Raw genomic sequence first — 19,262 nt, 5'->3', positions numbered from 1 at the left:
CGACTGGGCTTTAGCTGCCCATCTGAGAATCTCAGGGATTCCCCAGCGCTTTCCTCCAGTTTAATGAGCATCTGGTAAAAGCTCATTAGGCACTGCTGTTTGGGAAGGCCCTGTGCTTGTTCTTCTGCGTGGGGAATGCAGAGAAATGCAGGCCTTGTAGGTACACCCACCCACCCATTCAGAGGTTGTTCCACACAGAATGCCCGGGGCTCTCCAGAACGGAACAAAGCCTGCGCTGTTCTCCTGCCACTTAACTTCGTGGCGTTGTTTCCTAATCCAGATTAGAAAAGGCCCTGCTGCTCTATCACACCCAGGGCTGGAGTTCTGGGCCCGGTGCACACCGGCAGCCTCTGACAGGAAGCGCCAGCTAAACATTTCCATCAAGACGGGAGTGTCTGCTGAATTGGCAAATAGCTGCAAACCATTTACAAGACGAAAGGCACAACAGGGGGTGCTGGTAAGAGGAGCAGGTAAAAAACGGCCACCCTCTCCGGTTACCTTGGCTGGGGATCTGAAACTAGGTGGGGATCAGCTCGGCCTTAGGATAAAGCAGACCCAAGTCCTGACCCTGGGGGGCTCGGCTGCACCCGGAAGGGTAAACCCACTTTCTCCTGGACAGAACAGTTGAGCGAGAAGTTTTAGTCTAAACAGATGGCAGAGGCTGTTGTTTGTGTGTAAATTTTTGGTGGGGGTGAGAAGGTGGCTGAACTTAAAAAAATCCCCAAAAAGAGAGAAAATGAAATGTTGTGGCTTCTGAACGGAAAACAGTACTTCCATTTGCCTGAAGGTCAGCAAAAAAAGCAAACTAAAACAAAACAGCCCTCCAACATACATCTCAAAGATAGAACTATTATTAGAAACTAAATCAGGCCAAAGTGAACTATAGTTTATCACTGGAGAAAACCAGCGATTTGGAAAGGGTCATGAGAGGGAAAAGGTTTGGGGGAGGGGTCACGTGATTCCCAGGTTATCTGCTTCTGGAAGAAGCAATCCCCACGGGGCCAGAGGGCCTGCAGGGCAGAGAGCAGGACTCGTTTGATTGGCAGCGGAGTTGCAGAAACGGACACTTGTGCACCCCCCTCCTTTCCCACTCGACTCCCCCCCACGTGGCTGATGCTCTCACACCGCCGTCTTGGCCACCATTCTCTTGCTCTTCCAGATGCTGGTGTCACAGGGTGCCAAGATTCTCGGGGAAGTTAGAACAAACACCTGGGAGAAAGTCCTGGGGAGAGCTGGTGCTCAGGCGGGCCTAGCTTTTTATACTGATGTTGTGCGGATGGGCTGCTCTCCCTCAGGCCTTGGGTTTCACACCCCCCCCCGCCCCGCGAGCTCTCCCTCAACCTGGGAAAGCTTTGGAGTCACTCACGGGTGGCTGGCAGGCTACTTGTGCGCGCACAGGCATTTGCACGCGTGTTTCAGGACTCTGAGGGGCTAAAGTGCACGGGGTCCCAAAGAGGAAGGGCTGCCCGTTGGGCATCAGCCTGCGAGTGGAAGGCGGCAGGCGTGAGCAGCAGCCCGGCCTCAAGGTGCGAAGCAGAGCGCGCTCCCAGCCCGAGCAACCTCCCACCTTCCTCTTTCGGGCTCGGGGGGCTGGAAAACGGTGTTCCCTGTGTTCGTTGCTCTTCCGCAGCGGGTTGGGGAAGAAGCTGCTCCTTTGAAAGCGAGCCCTGCGGTCCAGGGAATTCTGCTCCGGGCCCAGGCTGCGGGGCTTCGGCTGGACGTGCGCGTTGTAGACTCGGCAGCAACCGAGACGGGCTGATCCTCGTCCTACGAGGGGCCCGGCAGCTGGGAGGCCCCTCTAGGCACGTTCAGTAGGTTGGTGCGGCGTCAGCAGCAATTCGGGACGCAGGTATTGATCTTCGCGCCCCTCTGTCTCCGGGTGCAGCCAGCCGGCACCGCTCGCTGTGCCCGCCTCCCCGGAGTGAGGCTGCAGGCGGGCGGGGGTCCACCGCCGGCTCCCGTCCTCGCCCGCCCCCAGCCCCTGCCCACCCGGCTCCGGCCGCAGGGGCGCTCGGGCGGCGGGGCGGACGGAGGTGGCTGGACTCCGTGTCCCCTCCCCCCAGTCCCCGGCGCACGCGTATCCCCCGGAGTGCGGACCCGGGGGGCACTTGGGGGTCTCGCTCGCGCGGGGGGCCGGACCCCGAGAGCCTCCTGGGGGCCCCGGGCGTGGGTGTGGGCGCCGGGAGCCGGGACACCAGTGAAAGGCGTGCGCTCCAGCTCGCGGGGAGAGTTTATTTAAAACTCGGAAGCCGGCGGCCGGCAAGCTGCTTGTTTATGTAAACCCGGAAACAGCGGGGGGAGGGGCGCGGCGGGGGAGGGCCGGGGGGAGGGGCGCGAGCGGGAGTCACGTTACCCGAGGACGCGCGGCCGAGCGCAGGGCGCAGCCGAGCCCCGGGCGCCTCGACCACAGGTGCCCGCGGCCGGGGCCCCGACCCCGGACGCCGACCGGACCCCCTCCAGGCCCCTAACCCCGACCCCGACCCCAACCTGGCATCCCGACCCCGACCCAGGACCGCAGCCTGACTCCAGTCCAGGACCCCGACCCAGGCCTTGACTCCTGACACCGGACCCCGCCCGACTCCAGCCCAGATCCCGACCCCGGACCCCGACCCGGGACCCCACCCAGGTCCCCGACCCCCGACCAGACCCCGAACCCCGAATCCGATCCCGCCCCTGACCTCGGACCCCGACCCCGACCCCGGACCCCTGACCTCGGACCCCGACCCTGACCCTCTGATCTCTGACCCCCGACCCAACATGACGGGGCTGGAGGAGGACCAGGAGTTCGACTTTGATTTCCTCTTCGAGTTTAACCAGAGCGACGAGGGCGCCGCCGCGGCCACCGCAGGTGGGTCCGCGCGGGCCCGGGGCGCAGGGCGGGGGCGCGGGCCCGGGCGGGTCGGATCCGCGGCGGGAGGGGCGGGCCCGGAGGCGCGCCGCGGCTCCCGCCCCTCTGCCCCGGGGCGCCCCCCAGTCTCCCGTCCCCGACCCCCCGCGGCGCCAGGGGCGGGGGCAGCGCCCATAGCCTCCCCAGCGGGTCAAGTTGAGGGGCGAGCGGGTGTAGCGAGGGAGGCCCCTTTGGAGTCGGTAGATCCCCCGGCCAAGTGTGCTAGGCTCGGGGCCGCACTCCAGCTGAGCCCTGAGCGCATTCCCGCTGGAGGGGCCTCCTCTTTAGGGCGGGGCGCCGCTCCCGCCAGGGGACAGTGTGCCAGGCCCTGGACTTGGACGTCCCGGCGGAGCGGGGGCCACGAGTCCCCCAAGTCTGCCCGCCCGCTCCCTGTGCCCTCAGCGCTGAAGCCTCCCTCCTCCCCCCGCCCCCCCCCCGGAAAAGTTCCAATGGAACTAGCCTCCGGTATCTCGGACCACCAAGTTCCCCGGGCCTTTCCTTTCTTTCGTTTTCTTTTCTCGGTCAAAAATAAAGGTTCTACTTAAACAGAAGGTAAAGGAACCCTCCAGCCCCCCAGGGTGTGTGCTTTTGGATAAGAGTAAGCCCCTGAGTGATCACGCCCCCTTTTACTGGAAGACCCAGCCTGTTCCTGGGGCCGCCTTGCGTGGAGGGAACCAAGAGCCCCCTCCTTGCAGCCTGGCTCTCCCCGACCTGTCTTTCTGCCCCCTGTCGGCCCCCTTTCTGTGTCTGTCTTCAAGATGTTCTCTCTGTCCCTGCCCACGTGGCGGTGAAGTGGTGAAGCTGAGCCCAGCGCACTTGGCACCGGCGGGCGCCCATCTCTGCAATGACTGTCTAATATTTTCCGTATCATTCACTGCCCCTCTTTTAAAAGGGCAACGTCCTGCTCGTTTTTTTTTCAAAATAAATGTTCCAACCAGGCCAAGGCTGCTTGGATCTGCCCTCCCTAAACGTCTTCTCTTTTCCTCTTCCTTGGCTGTGCCGCCTCCAGGCCTTTGGGTCAGGGGGAGCCAAGGCAGGCGAGGGTGGGAGAGCGAGGCAGTTGTCTGAACAGATCTGGGGCCGGAAGTGGAGAAACAGGCCCTGAAGGCCTTCTGCACTTGCTGGGGTTCGGCTGTCTGTGCGCAGGTCCTGGCTGGGCTTCTTGGGTTGTTTCCACCGGAAGACTTTCTTCCTTGGTATCCAACCCCCTTTTCAGTCTATTTAGCAAATATCTTTGATGAGAGGCTTGGTGACGTGTGGACCGCACTCCTGACCTCTTCAGGGTGTGAAAGCCAGTCCAGGACAGGGACTGCCACGCACGTCCTGTGTCCTCAGGGGCTCTGCTGCCCCGTTGGTGCTTGGGAAGCTCTCAGGGTTGGGGACGGCCTCACGGCCTCCCTCTGTCTCTTTGCACGTCTGCTCCCCCGACAGCAAGCTGAGTGAGTAACACTCTCAAGGTGTGTTTTCAGCCTCACTGCCAAGATACAGCCCCCACCCCAACCTCCAGGGACCACAGTCCCATTAAAGCCTCCTGCAGGAAGGCCTCTGGGGTGCTGGCAGCTGGGGCCCAGCATTCACCACGCTTTGGGGGAAGGGCAGCTGGAGAGAGCTCTGGGCAGAGATGGAAAGGGCTCCTTCCCCTTGTCATGGTGTTAGGAAGAAGTTGATAGAAAACATTCCTTCTTATCTATTTACGTGAGAAACACACATACTTTTTTCTTTTTTATTAAGACTTTTTGAGAACAGTGTTAGCTTCACGGCAGAATTGGGTAGACGGTATAGAGATTTCCCCCTCCCCACACAGGGACGGTCTCCCCCACTATCAGCATCCCCACCAGATGGTACCTTTGTTACAGTCGATGAACCTACACTGACACATCATCACCTAAAGTCTGTAGTTTACATAGGGTTCACTCTGGGTGTTGTACATTCTGTGGGTTTGGACAGATGTGTAATGACACGTACCCACCATCATGGGGTCATACAGAGTGTTTTCACTGCCCTAAACACCCTCTGTGCTCCCCCCGTTCCTCCCTCCCGCCCCCAGCCCCTGGCACCACTGATCTGCTCACCGGGTCCACAGTTTTGTCTTTTCCAGAACATCCTGTAGTTGGACACACCGTGTTCAGCCTTTTCAGGTGGGCTTCTTTCACTTAGCAACATGCGCTTACGTCTCCTTCATGTCTTTTCATGACTTGATGGCTCTAGTGCTAAATAATATTCCCTTGTCTGGATGGGCCCCAGTTTATTTATCCATTCAACTTACCAAAGGACATCTTGGTTGCTTCTAAGTTTTGGCAATTATGAACAAAGTACTTTCTTCTTGTTCTTATTAGTTACTAACATTACATTGTAACTATTAATTATTAAGTTCATGATTACATTGTTTTATTAAATTCTTCAGCTCTTAATGGGTGACAGGAGTGACTTCACATTATTTCTGGAATGAACCTGCACAGAAATAAATGAATGAATGACTAATTCTGAGATCAATTGTGAAGCGAGCTGACGCAGAGCCTTAGAGATGATACTGAACCACAAGTGGGCACTTTCTCAAAAGGACACGGCCAGCCCTGACCTTGGGGTCCCTCGTCCCTGTCACGGTTTTCTCTGAGTTGAGAGCGGCATCTGCTCACCTGTCACCCTGTCCCTCCCGCCACCTCTTGCGCTGGGACGCGGCACCCAGGTGTTCGAGGGGCCATGGGTCCCGGGGTTCTTTATTTCCAGAGCACTCGGCAGGTGCGGATAGACAGCCGCCATTTGTTGGGAGAAAGAAAAGAGAATTTAAAAAATAATCTGCCCTGGGCTGGGCTGGGCGTTGTTTGCCCTCCCGGGGCCACTCCCGGCCCCTCTAGGGAGGAGGCTGGGCGGTGGGCTTCCCTCTCTGGGGAGCAGGCAGAGGGCCTCCGGCTTCTCTCTGGGTCTCAGGAAATAGCTGCTCTGCTGTCAGCCGGGCGGCGGGCGTGGCCCTGCTTCCCGCCCGCCCGGGGCTCCTGTTTTCTAAGTTATTTTGGCCGCCCGGCTGGGGACTGTCGCCCTGGCAACTCAGGAGGAAATGGGCCGGGCCTCGGCCTCCCGGCGGCCTCGAGGGCAGGTCCCTCGCCGCCGCCTTCACTGTGCAGGATGGCGTTTCAGGGCTCACGTGCGAAAGGGGGCATCTTCTGATGACGTGAAGATTTGGGGGCGTTTTTATTCTCAGTTCCCTCCTCAGCGGTGGTGATGGTGATGGCGAGGGGGCCCCAGAGGCCCGCGTGTCTGCACAGGAGGGCGCGGGGCCTGGGCGCAGGCGGGGAGGGCCCGGGCCCAGCACCCGGAGCGCGGGCGGCCCCTTGGCCTCTTAGCAAGGTGACTGCCCTCGCACCTTCAGCTCAGCAGCCCCAAAGTTCCAGAGATGTTTCCACCAGCGGGGGGCTTCGTCCCAGAGGACGTTTTCATTCTCTGTGATGTTTGTCAGAGGAAGGCCACAGCGACTCATGGCCACGGGGTGTTCCTAATTCCTTAAACGCGGGGCCTGGAAGGTGAAGACCTGAGGCAGTGAGGCTGGGGCGTCGGAGCCCGTGCCCGTCGGGGCGCAGGGGCCCCTGTGAGCACGGCTGCTTGTTGCCTTCGGAAATCATCTCCCTGGCAGGCAGTGGGGTGACCGGTGCCCTCAGGGCTGCGTCTGTCTGTCACCCACGGGCCTGGCCACCCTCGGTGGTGCCCTCCTGCCCTGCCCAGTAAACAGCTCCCGACAGGAAGGTCCTGGCGTGGAGCGTCATTTTTGTTTTGTTTTGTTTTGTTTTGTTTCCACTACCTGCGTAGTATGATCTTGCCGCGGGGGCAGCGCGCACGGCTGGGGAGAGGAGGCCTGGCTGCCAGGCTGCTTCCAGTTCTATTTCTAGCTTCGTGTCCTACGGTTCAACCCCAGCAAATGCTGAAGGGGATGCTCCGTACGATGAAAAACAAAAGTCGCCGTGGCGGGCTCCCTCTCAGGGTCTGTGACAGACGGGGGGCGCGGGCAGGGGCGAGGTGGCGCCCACTGTCTCGGGTGAGGCGGCCGCCGTGTGCGGGGTGCGCGCGCAGCCAGCAGTGTGCTCCGCGTCCCCGTTGCTGCCCAGGACGGGCAGAGGGTCCCCATGTCGCCGGGCAGGGCTCTGAGCGGTCGGGAGCCTGCTGAGATGCAGCCGGCCATGGTGGAAGGACACGGATCGACTTCCTTGGTGGTTGTGCAGAGATGATACGATTGTGTGGTTCTGAAATAAATGAGTTTTCAGAATGAGAGGAAATACTTCTGCCAGCTCTGGCCTGTTGAACGAGCTGAGGATGGAGCTCGCGGTGGGCGCTGGACCCACTGGGAGCTGACGCGCGGTCCGCGGGCTCCAGGCACCCCTACTCCCCACGCTGGCGTCCATCTGTGCGCCCGCCCCCGCCGGGGGCCTGGAGGAGGCATGGCTTCAGAGATAAGCCACGCTTTCACGAACGTCCACTACATTAAGCCATTTTGGATAAGCTCTCCCCAATATTTGCTTAGACTCCTGCGCTGTGAGTTGATGAATCTCCTGGGCAGGCAGCCAGGCTCTGGAGGCAGCAGCAGAAACTGGGGGTAACGGGTGCGGAGCTCTCCAGGGGCCGCCGATGTGACACTCATCAGCCTGAGCGTCTCAGGGCTGTCAGGACAGTTACTGGAAATGTTTTCATCCCAGGTAAATGTAATCCCTTTGAATAGTTAAAGAATTCAGATTTGAATACGGTTTAGGTAGGAAATTGAGTGGAAGCTGGGAGGGATGAGGGGAGGGGACAGATGCCCCCCGCCGGCAGGAAGGCAGGCCCTGGGCAGGCTGAGACCTACCTGTACGCGTTTTGTCCGAAAAGGGAGAACTTCCATCACCGGACTCTGGCTGAGCTCAGAATCAAGTTCAGGCACTTAAGGCTTTTCCTTTGTAGTTTATTTAATTAAGGAAAACTCATGCTTAGGGGGTCTTTTTTGTGTTTTAATAAAGGCTTATAAAGGCTTATGTTTTTCTCTTCCTCGTTGCATCACGATTATTGACAGACTTTGGTTAAATAAAGGCCCCCCCTTGGAATGCCCTGGGAGTCAGCGGGCCCCCTGCTCTCCATCTCCCTCTGGGGGCCGGGGGCAGGGGTGGGCACGCTCTCAGATACCCTCCACGACTCGGGCTCGGGACCACGAATGTGGCTGTGTCCTGTGGGCAGGTGGTGGGGAGGCCCCAAGCTGATTGCTAGGATTTGTTTTAATTCTTGGAATTACCTTCCTGCCAACAAGTGGTAGTTCAGCGGTGGGATCAGCTGTATCTCTTAAAATAAATGACAGGTTTGCGTAGTATTCTTTAGCTGGGCAGGAAGTGTGGGTGTCCACTAAACCCCCTTCAAGGCCCCCCAAGGCCTCTGGGTGCCAGGGGAGAGGCCTGGCAGGCCCGTTGAGGGCGCCTACGGACTCCCCGGGCCTGGGCTTTGTGCACAGTTTGTATGTTTCCCATCAGTGTCCTGCCTGGGCTTCCCTCCTGGAGTCGATGATTTGTCTTTAAAATGAAGTCCGTTCTTCGTCGAATGCTTGATGGTCTGTGCACTTCATGTGGAGGAAAGGGCTCAAAGCGCAGGGTGGCCACAGAAGCGAGGGTGCAGGTCTGGGGCACCTTCACTCCTCCCAGGAGCGCCCGGGTCTGGGGCCCTCTTTCAGCTGGGGGGGCTGGCACAGTGTCCCTGCCATCCTGGACATTGCCCCCTTGCGGACAGAACGTCAAGGAGGCGTGGAGCTCCTGCCGCATCCTAGCTGCTGCCCCGGGGTGCGGGTGGAGGGGTGCCTGCCAGAAGTCGGGGGCCCCCGGAGACTGCCGCCCCGGGCTCTTCGTCCGCAGGAGCTGGGACGGGCCTCCTCCGTGGGCCGGGGAAGGCACGCGTCCAGGCTGGTTCAGGCCGGCGAGTACCCTCTGGTGTCAGGGCGCAGGCAGAGGCGGGGCCCATGTGTCGCGCTGCGGGCCTGGGGGGGAGCCAGGGTGGGCGGGGTGAAGACCCCACTCACTGAGGTGGGGCTGGAGAGCCGGCACCAACGGTTATGAGAAGCCGCCTGAGAAATGCTGGTTCCGACGCTTTAGCTCACGTGGCGCCTGGATGGTCGCGGGGAGGGCGGGGCGGGGAGCCAGGGTCTCTGTAACTCACACTTGACCTGGGAACACGTCAAACGTAATACAGCTACTTGCTGAAGCGTCATTACTAAAATCCCCGCCCTGGACGTGTGTAACACGATTTATTAATGTCCTCCTTACCGATCACGCGGTTCTCATCGTAACCACACAACAGCAGGTGCTGCTGGACACACCGCCCCGTCCAGCCTGCTTTTGGTTGACATCTGACTTCTTACCTGAAGCCACACAGGTACTGGGAACAGCTTTTTGTTTCTTAAACTGGCAGTTCTGGTTAGAATGGTTTGGAAGGTGTTGGGCCAGCGGTGAAGGGAGACCCTCTTAGCGGGAGGTCTGTGGATGTGGCTATAATGTCCGTGTAATGTACCACCGCACCGTGGCCGGAAGGGGACCTTGGTTCTGCCCGGCGCATCGGCCAGATGCTTCTGGGAAGAAACACAGAGCAGCGTTTAGGCTCCCACGGTAACTGAGAGAAGACTGATTCCGTGTTGACACCACTGCCGCCCCTGATGGGTCCTGCCCTGAGAGACGGACCCTCGCAGAGACCCCGGGGCCTCCTGTGGGATCCACACCCGCCCGCTGCCAGGGTCCCTCTGGACAGCACTGGCCCGGCCTCCTCTACGTCCAGGGCCTCCGCTCACCCAGCCACAGGGTGGGGCTGAGGCAAGGGTGTCCGCACCTGTCCCGAGGGGTCACCGCGTGGCGGGCGTGGCCTCAGCGGCCTGGCCTGCAGCCCCCGTGCCCCCTCCTTCTGAGCAGTCTTGACTGTCTCCTCTGGACGTGCCTTTCCAGGGTTATTAACTTTCTGTGTGATTTTTGCAAAGACTGTCCTCCGATTTTTAACATTCTATTACGGTTTTTGTGTTAAATGTGTCCGTGGGCCTGCGAGGGTGTTGGTGTGACCGGGGGACCCGGCAGTTGAGGGGAGCTTCGCCCAGCAGCCCCAGGTGGGCTGGGCGCTGGCGTCGGGGTCCGGCCCCTGGTCGCGCCGCCCGTCCTTCCCTCTCGGGATGAGGGGGTGACGAGGCTTGCGGGGGGGCGTATCTGCAGACCCGCCTAGCCCCCCTCCGCCCAGGCGCCGCCTCCCACTCGGAGCTTCTGGTTCCCTCCGCTGCAGTTTCACTTCTCTCCTCCTCACGGCTCAGTCTCTCCCTGGGGCCGTTTACAATCCGGCACCGATTCTGAGCATCTGGACGCTGATGCTTTCTCCCCAAAAGACAGCCCGCCCTTGACCCCCGGGGCGGGGGGCGGGGTGGGCAGGGCCGGTGTGCTCTCTCTGGGCCGCTCTTTTGGGGAGCAGCAGAGAACAGTGTTTTATGGGGCAGGGGATTCAGAGTGTAAAAGCCAGAGCTTCTCGATAGCAAGGATATAAAGATCTGGGTTACCAGAGGGAGGTTGTATGCTCCTTCTGAAATAAGCCATAATGGAAATAGATTTCCCCCTATTTGGGGAGCTGGACCCATTTCTGTTAATAAATCCGATGGGATGTGAACCTGTGCTTTGAGGCCCTTGATTCTCTGGGGTCTGCCCAGGTGGGTTTCTGAAGCCCAGCAGAAGGGCGGCACTGTCATTGGATGAAGCGTCTCCAGGCTGGTGCGCTTGGCCCGGGAGGTGGTGTAGGGTTTCCACGAGCAGCTCCATTATTCAGAGACCTTGGGAGCCTCAGCTCTAGGCACACGATAATGAGGTACCCACATGTTATAAAGGGTCTGTTCAAACTGGAAATCCAGACGTGTGGCTTTGCTGCTAAAAATGACTAATTACACTAGTAGTGATTTTTTTAAAACATATTTTACTGAGGCTGTAATCAATATATAATGATTTAATATATGGCTGAACTTCAACATCCTCTGCTTCGTTTTTCCTGTAAAAGAAGGATTCTTAGGCCATGAGCCACCATCCGAAGTTACATGAGAGATCCCGGAACCTATGTGTTCGTCCAACCCTTGGGGTGTTTTCTCTGTCGCTGGCGATCAGTCTATCACAGTGTCTTTAAACGTCCAGGCCCCCATGTCTGAAACCCGCCCGCCCGTCTGTTGGTTGGACAGATCGAGCACCGTTTTGGACCAGGCACAGGCCTGGGCCCTGGAGGCAGGAGTGAACCAGGGTAGACCTGGGCGGGCCCGACGCTGCCCTCAGAGGCGTGGGTTCTGCTGGTGCAGGATGTGATGGCCGAGGTGGTGAACATTAGGAGAAGAAAGAAAGTGGGGGAGGGTGACACGCCTGCTGGGCTGGGGGCTGCGACTCAGGTAGGGCAGGTGGGGGCGCAGTTTTTGAGAAAAAGCAGAAAGATGTAAGGGGACCAGCGGTGCGGCTCTGCGGGAAGGATGTTTGCGCAGAGGGAAGCCCCGGTGGGCGCGTGTCCAAGTGAGAGGGCGGTGGCTGGAGTGGAGAGAGGAGGGGCCCGGGAGGGGCGCAGGGACCCTGCTGGCCAGGCCGGGGCTCGGGCTGCTGCTCCGAGGGAGCGGAGCCCATCTCGGAGGCCAGGCCCGCGGGGTGGAGGGGTGAGGCCGGTCCCGGCTCGCGGGGTCCCTGAGCTCGTGGGTTGCGGTTCCTGCCCAGCGCCTCACCCGTCTCCCCCTCCCTTCCAGAGCACTACAGTTACGTCACCTCCGGCATCGGCTCTGGCCTGCCCCTCTCCTCCGCCCACCCCTCGCTGCCGGCCCCGTGCCACGACCTGCAGACCTCGGCCCCGGGCATCTCCGCCACAGGCTACGGGGCTGCCCTGGACGGCGGGCCCTCGAGCTACTTCCTCTCCTCCGGCGGAGTCAGGCCCAACGGGGCCCCGGCCCTGGAGAGCCCCCGCATCGAGATCACCTCCTACCTGGGGCTGCACCATGGCAACGGCCAGTTCTTCCATGACGTGGACGTGGAAGACGTCCTTCCCAGCTCCAAGCGGTCGCCGTCCACGGCCACCCTGAACCTGCCCAACCTGGAGGCCTACCGCGACCCCTCGTGCCTGAGCCCGGCCAGCAGCCTGTCGTCCCGCAGCTGCAACTCCGAGGCCTCATCCTACGAGTCCAGCTTCTCGTACCCGTACGCGTCCCCGCAGACGTCCCCGTGGCAGTCCCCCTGCGTGTCCCCCAAGACCACAGACCCCGAGGAGGGCTTCCCCCGTGGCCTGGGGGCCTGCGGCCTGCTCGGGTCCCCGAGGCACTCGCCCTCCACCTCGCCGCGCGCCAGTGTCACCGAGGAGAGCTGGCTGGGGGCCCGCACGTCCAGGCCCTCGTCCCCCTGCAACAAGCGGAAGTACGGCCTCAACGGCCGGCAGCTGTCCTGCTCCCCCCACCCCTCGCCCACGCCGTCCCCGCAAGGATCGCCACGGGTCAGCGTCACCGACGACACCTGGCTGGGCAACACCACGCAGTACACCAGCTCGGCCATCGTGGCCGCCATCAACGCCCTGAGCACCGACGGCAGCCTGGACCTGGGCGACGGCGTCCCCGTCAAGGCCCGCAAGACCGCCCTGGACCACTCGCCCTCAGTGGCGCTCAAGGTGGAGCCGGCGGGGGAGGACCTGGGGGCCACGCCGCCCACGTCTGATTTCCCACCCGAGGAGTTCCCGTCCTTCCAGCACATCCGCAAGGGCGCCTTCTGCGACCAGTACCTGTCGGTGCCGCAGCACCTGTACCCGTGGGCCCGGCCGCGGTCCCCGACGTCCTACACCAGGTAAGCGGGTCCAGGCGGGCGTGGGCCGCGGCAGCGGGTTCCCGAGGCCCGGAAGCGGGAGCCGAGGCCCGGGTGCCGGCAGGGCTGGTTCCTTCCGAGGCTCAGGGAGGATCTCCCGCTCTCCAGCGCCAGGTCTGCTGCCATCCTGGCGTCCCTCTGCCTTCACACCCCTCGGCCTTCTCCCGGCCTGTGTCTGTGTCTGAATCTCCCTCTGTCAGGACCCAGTCGTGTTGGCCGAGGGCCCACCCCAAAGACCTCACCTTCACGAATTCTCTCCTTTTTAAAGGCCTGTCTCTAGGGGAGGTCATATCTGAGGTGCTGGGGGGGCGCGGGGACAGACCTTCGGGGATAGGAGTCAGCCCATCACAAGGGTTCACCGACACGTGGGCTCAGTTTTTGTTTTGTTTCCTATAAAAGCAAGTGACGCTCGTGTCTGTGTTTTTGGCTTCCCTGCTTGCACCTAATTGCCGTCACTGCACTGTCGGTGCAGATGGGGCCTCGGCTCGGCAGTTCCCCGGAGTAGCGTGCCGGCTCCTGCACCAGCCCCGCCGGCGTTTGGAAACCACGCAGCCTCCTTCTCCCAGGAGACGGGCTGCCTGGCGGGGGGCCTCAGCTCCTCCAAGCCCCGCGTTTCTCTTTACCGTCGTCGGGGCTGCTGGTGCTCTGTTGGTTCCACTTACTCAGCCCGGGGCTTTTATTTTTAACTAAACAGCTTTCCCAACAGGTGGGCCACTAATGACCCCTGGCAGAGTGCTTTCTGCTCGAGGATTTTTATCAGGCGTAGACCGTGCACACGGGCCCTCCCAGGAGGTGCACGGCCTTTGCCGTGGGGCTGCGGGGGCCTCTCCAGGAAGAGGCGTGTGTGACGGGCATGCAGGCTTCTGCCTGTAGATTCGGGTATTCGAGGCTTAGCGTTTTCTTGTTCCTGCTCCCTTCTTTGTTCTGGCGGCAAGACTGCACGGTGGGGCCTAGTGCCTTCCAGCCGTCGTGCCCATAAGATGAGGAGAGCGAATCGGTAGGGTTTTATTTGTTTCAGAATTTTCTCTGTTGTGCTCAGACCCTCTTTTTTTCCACAACTAAAAGCACACATGAGGTAGTTAGAGCTGCCAGCGGATAATGTAGTTCTAGGCGCCAAATGAACACAGCTAAACCTTTTTGGAAGTTTGTGGCAAAGAAACAGTATGAGAGATGACAGTTTCTAAAGCATCGGACGGTGAATACTTCCTTTCTGCTGGCACATTCAGGAGTCGAGAGGTAGAGAAGCAAGGATTACCGTGGTCTGGTAATCAGAACCTGGATTTAATTCCTAAATGTGGGAATTTAAAAATCCATTTGGAGGCATTTTAAATATAGAAACTGTTTATGCAAGTTGTCCTCTCTTTATAATTCTTCCTTAAGAAGAAGAGTGTTTTGAAGCTAACCTGCTCAAGCACACAGGCCCACACACAGTTTAGGACCTTCTCGTTTTCGTGGACCATGATGAGGCATCAGTGAACCCACATCATCACGGCAGGTGCAAAGGTAACTACCGTGTCTCCAGGAGCTGCTGTGACCAAACCCCACAGACGGGGTGGCTTAAACAGCAGGCCTTTATCCCTCAGGGTTCTGGGGCTTGGAGTCTGCGATCCAGGCACCGGCGTTGAAGCCCTTGGGCCAGGACCACCCAGGGGCCTCGCCCTACCTTGACGGCCCCCTGTAAAGACCCTGCATCCAAGCAAGGTGGCCTTCTGAGGTCCTGGGGTTAGGACTCCAACCTGGGACTTTTGGACGGCCCAGCTCAGCCTGTGACCCCTGGTGGCAGATGGGGTGGCTTCCTCAGGACCTCAGCAGCGGGGAGCCTGCGGGAACGCGGGTGTTTCTGGCGGGTCGTCCTGCGTCAGGATGCAGAGCTGCTGCCTGCTGTCTGCTCCGGGGTCTCGGTGATGATTCCCTGGTTGAGTGACCTGCTCCATTTATCTCTTGGTCGCAGAGCTCCGGGCGAGGTGTGGTGCTCCCGGCGTTCCTGTGAGTTCACGCCAACAAACCCTGTGAAGGCACCGCACTTCCCCCCAAGGGTTTGAAGTCAGCTTTTCCCACTGTTCTGGTTCCACATCAAAATATGTTTCCTGGTCGCTGGCGATGTTTCCGTGTGATCCCACCAGCTGGTGCGGGGGGGTGGGGTGGGGTGGGCGGCTGGAGGCCATGGGAGGAGAGGGGTCGGGGCACTCACCCGCGGGGAAGGTGGCCAGACTTCCTGCCCACGGGGTCTCGGGCTGCCCAGCTGGGGTGCCCGGTGCTGACAGGCTCCGAAGTGTAGGGTGGAGGGCTTATCGGGACAGATCCACTTCCCAGCCTGCGGTGCAGCACCTCCGGGCACTTCTACTTGTGTCTTGCCAGGAAAAGGAACTTTCTAAGGAGAAGTGTGCAGCGTCATTCTCTTCCCAAGGAATTTGGGGGCCGTGGGATCACTGCCCTTTTGGGGTCTTTTTGTCTGTACAGCATGCGTGGCTCGCCCCTGTGTGCGGAGCCTTCCGATAGGCCCACGGGGTCACAGAATGATGCTAAATTCTTGCCACAGAAGGTGTGTGAAACCAACAGCAGTGCTGGGTAGAAGAAGTTCATAGGTTTTAAATAAGAGCTTAGACTTACCTTAGAGCCTCGGAGAATGACGCTTCTGCTCCTAAAGCCTGGGAAACGCAGGTGACTCGTTTCAAGAGCTCCCTGTCCTCACGCCCGACAGGCCACGAGCCTCTTCTGAAAGGAGAGGGTCTTCCCACCTCGCTTCTTTCTGCGGATGAGAAAGCAATTCCGCCAAGGATGGTGCCAAGCGGCGCCCACGGTCGGCCGTGGCGGTGAGGGTGGAGATGACCGGCCGATTCCCGCTCCCGGTGGATTGTTTCTCGGTGGTGGTTTTCAGAGGACGTCATATTGTCCCAAAGGAGCTAAAGTTTAAACGTCCGTTGGTTCAAGCAAACGTACTTGAGCGTCTGCCCTGGGCGACGGTGCTTATCCAAGGTCCTCGCTGTGTGTGTCCAGTGAACTTGTGTTTCCTTTAGAATAGGCTCGGGGAAAGTCCCAACTTTTGAGGTCTTAATGTCTCTGTCTGTGCCCGGCACAATCTCTGAATTTGCCTTTAAAGGGGCAAAGTTACACGAGGAATGTATAATACTTAAAAGGAGACTAGTTCTGGGAATGTGGAGCATTTTAAAGTGAGTCTTTTGTAACAGTAACAGCACACGTGTGGAATTAAATTCCTGTAGACAAACTTTGCTTTTGTGATTCGAGTAGTTAAAGAGTAGACTTTCTTAAGGGGCGAGGGCACATAATGAACAGGGTTACTTGGAGCTACCGGGTTCAGTGACCCGAGGGGCTGCATGTCCAAATCAGTATTTCAGATGTGGTTTCTTTTAGGTTTTTGGGTCTGATCGATGATTTTAATAATATCCATAACCTTTATGCTGTGTCTAAGCGTTAGTTTCCAAAAGTCTGATGAAACTACTGCTGACTCTGATTGCATTTTATAAGTTGTTTGAATATTTCAGAGTTTATCCTAATTTGGAATAAGATTAAATGAAGCTGGAGGCTGGTAACAAATCCAACTACACGTCATTCCTCTGGGGCACCCCTGGTCCCAGCCCGTCTGCACTCGGGTGGTCTCCATCGGGCCAGCCCACTCGGGCTTTTGGACTAGTCAGTCACTTCTGGGATATTTTCCCTTTTCTGACCTGGCAAAGGACCTTCAGGCACGTCATCTGAAGATCACAAAAGGAAGCTCACTGGGGACTTCCCTGGCGGTCCAGCGGTTAAGACTCTGCGCTCCCACTGCAGGGGGCGCAGGTTCGATTCCTGGTCGGGGAGCTAAGATCCCACATGTGGCACGGCTGAAAAGTTAAAAAATATTTTAAAAGAGTACCAAAAAAAAAAAGGAAGCTCACTGATAGTGAGCTTTAAAAAGAAGACAGTTTGGGGGGAGGTCTCTGCACGGTCTCCCTGAGTACTTGCTTACAAGACCCAGTGCCAGGGTCACATGTTCAGGCCCCACTAATAAGAGGTAGAGCTGGACTCACGCCATGATTAGCTCACCCTGGAGGCGCCCCCTGGCTGGGCCCCTGCTCCCCGGAGCCCTGACGAGTTTTCGCTCTAATCGGGGGGTGTCGGGGAGCCTGGGACCTTTCTCTGACGTCCGCGTCCTGCTCCCAGGATGCTGGTGGCCGCTCGGGGAGGGTGGGAGCCCAGCAGACAGAGGTCCTCACGAGGCCAGAGGCTGACCTTGGCCACAGGCCTGCAGAGGCTCCTGCAGGTGAATTCGGAGTCTGAGTGCAGGACCCGGGCTGTGTGTTTCTGCAGTTGTGCTTTCTTGCTGCAGGAGTATGTGGTTCGGAGGCCCAAACCCTCATCCCCGCGGGGCAGGCTCTTTCTGGTTTCCCAGAGTTCACAGCTGACGCCAGAAAAGGTGCTCTGTGTACTGACTTCCAGCTGGAAAAGTCAGCCTTGCAGATCCAGCTGTGATCTGTGGATTTGTGGCGGAGGGAGAGGCTTCTGCCCCACCTTTACGGCCCTTTCCCCAAGGTGTACGTGGAGGATGTAGGCCCTGATTTCTCTTTTTGATGTTGTTCTATGAATGTCTGTTTTTAGCCACGAAAAGGAGAAAGAGGATCTCAAGTACTTTTGCGTTCCCAGAGAGGATAAAATCATCTGAATCTTCGTGGCTTTACACACAGATGTTTAAGTCTAGCCATTGAGATCTGCCATGTTGGCTGATTCTGTAGATAATCCAAATGCCCACAGAGTTTCGGCTATGAAACCGGTCAGCTCCTGGCCTGGTCCTGCCCCGCCGGGCCGTCCATCCGTGTGCGTGTGAAGGCGGGGCTGCTGCGCTCAGGGGTCTCCCATCCCGGGGCCCCTTCCCGGGTCTCCAATCTTGAGATTCCCCAAACCGTGAGGAGACCCGACCAGGAGCAAGTGTCCAGTGACGACACGCACGAGTGACCACAGACACAACAGAATTGCTTTCTGCTCAGACGTTCTCCTCCGAGGAGAGAGTGGGGTGCTTGTCGGGGACCCCGCGCACCTGCAGCACACCTGGGCTGGGCCTCCGGGGAAACAAGGGAACGGTCCTGCCGGAGACCGAAATGTAATCGTGAGGCAGCGATTGTCCACCTTTAAAACTCGGCCTTCCGTGAAAATTAACGAGCAAAATTGTATTTATATGTCATGATGGGCTTCGCCTTTTAAATAAATGCTTCTAAAATACCTTCTGGAAGCTGGGGCTTGACCCACAGCATTGAGCTGGTTTTCGGTAAAGAAAGCGACCCGCATGTTGTTTTCCGCCCTGAGGTTTCCCGTCCAGGTTGGTCTGTGCTCTGAGCGCCCAGCCGGCAGCGGCTGCGCCAGCCCACGCGACTGGGACATGGAAGCGGTGCATTAATGACGCACTCAGCTGCTCTCAGCGACGGTGCCTTTGTCACTCCGGCCACGTTGTTTCAAAGGCTTGTTGAGGTGGGCGGTTCTGTCCTCTCCCTGCTCAGGCTTCATGTAGATTTAAGCGGGCTGTTTCCGGGATCTGACCATTCCGCTCGAGCACTGGTCGTGCCGTGGAAGCCCCCGGGCCCCTGGGAATGCCTGATTTTCTCCCGAGAGTCGCTTCCCACAGGTGAGTGTGGCCACCTGCAGGGCAGTCACACCGTGACGATTGATGCCTGTTTCCCCTGAGCCCAGAGCGCTGCAGGGCTGTCGGGACGTGCGTGCACCGTGGCCTCAGCATCCCTCCCCGGGGACCTGGGCTCGGAGCCAGCGAGCTCGCGGGAGGCGTGGATGAGTCTCACTTTACAGATGGGGAAACTGAGGCACTTGGAAATTGCTAGACACAAGACGGAAGACAAAAGGCCGTAAGGCTCCAGTGGCCCAGTCTGGGGGTGGGGGGGCGAGTGTGGTCACTGCAGGACTCGAGGCTGGGAGGATCCAGTGATGGCCGTGAGCCCCCCACTGCGGGGGCACGTCTCGGGGCTGGACGCGCACCTGTAGGTGGTACTGGCGTCCCACTGTTTGATTTCAAGTCAGATGTTACGGGAGGTGGGGGGAGGCGGAGTCCGGGGGTGCTGCGGTCACTCGCTCTTGGTGTCCAGAGACCACGGCAACGGGGGCAACGCCCAGCGGGCTGTGCCTCTCGGGCATGGGGTCTCCTCTGGCCTGACCACAGGCTGAGCTCTGTTTCAGCGAGACCCTCACTGGGGCTGTGAGCTTCTCTAGTCCTCAGGGAGCAACGTGCCTGATGCAGGTACATTCCTGTAGATGATCTGAGAACAGCTTATCTATTACATCCTGAGCCACTGAAGTCTGTTTTAAACTTAGAGTTTGGAAATGGAATGGTTACTATTTCATGACTGTCCAGGTTTTTCTGTGGGTCCCCTATTAAAACAGATTGAGGGTGAACTCTGGGAGTTGCCCCCTGACTGTCCTGGCATCTCTGGGGAGAAATCAAATCCGAGTGTCAGTGTCATGGCTTATGTATGCCCCATCCTGCGTTAGCTCGGCGGTCCTGTTTCTTGGTTTTGTAAGCAGTGTGGCAGGTGTCAGCTGAGCTTTCT

The 19,262-nt window shown here is 59.0% G+C and overlaps 1 protein-coding gene across 8 annotated transcripts in view; it reads left to right on the top strand.

Annotated features, from left to right (window-relative positions):
- NFATC1 (nuclear factor of activated T cells 1) overlaps nt 1-19,262 on the top strand; it is a 103,096-nt gene that overhangs the window by 2,431 nt on the left and 81,403 nt on the right. For 6 of the 8 annotated variants that reach the window (XR_014252070.1, XM_082418517.1, XM_082418519.1 and 3 more), the window contains exon 2: nt 11,619-12,696. Coding sequence is in view for 7 of the 8 variants with exons in the window: in XM_082418517.1 (XP_082274643.1) it covers nt 11,619-12,696 (1,078 nt within the window). In the remaining variant the exon portion in view is untranslated. Of the gene's footprint in view, nt 1-2,341; nt 2,849-11,618; nt 12,697-19,262 lie in introns of those variants that run through there. The other 2 variants (XM_082418518.1, XM_082418523.1) reach the window with 2 other exon arrangements.

The sequence above is a fragment of the Balaenoptera physalus genome (assembly GCF_965194825.1).
Source record: "Balaenoptera physalus genome assembly, chromosome: 12".
Taxonomy (NCBI): Eukaryota; Metazoa; Chordata; class Mammalia; order Artiodactyla; family Balaenopteridae; genus Balaenoptera; species Balaenoptera physalus.
Note: the sequence above shows the minus strand (reverse complement) of the source record. Positions and strands in the feature narration are given on the sequence as shown.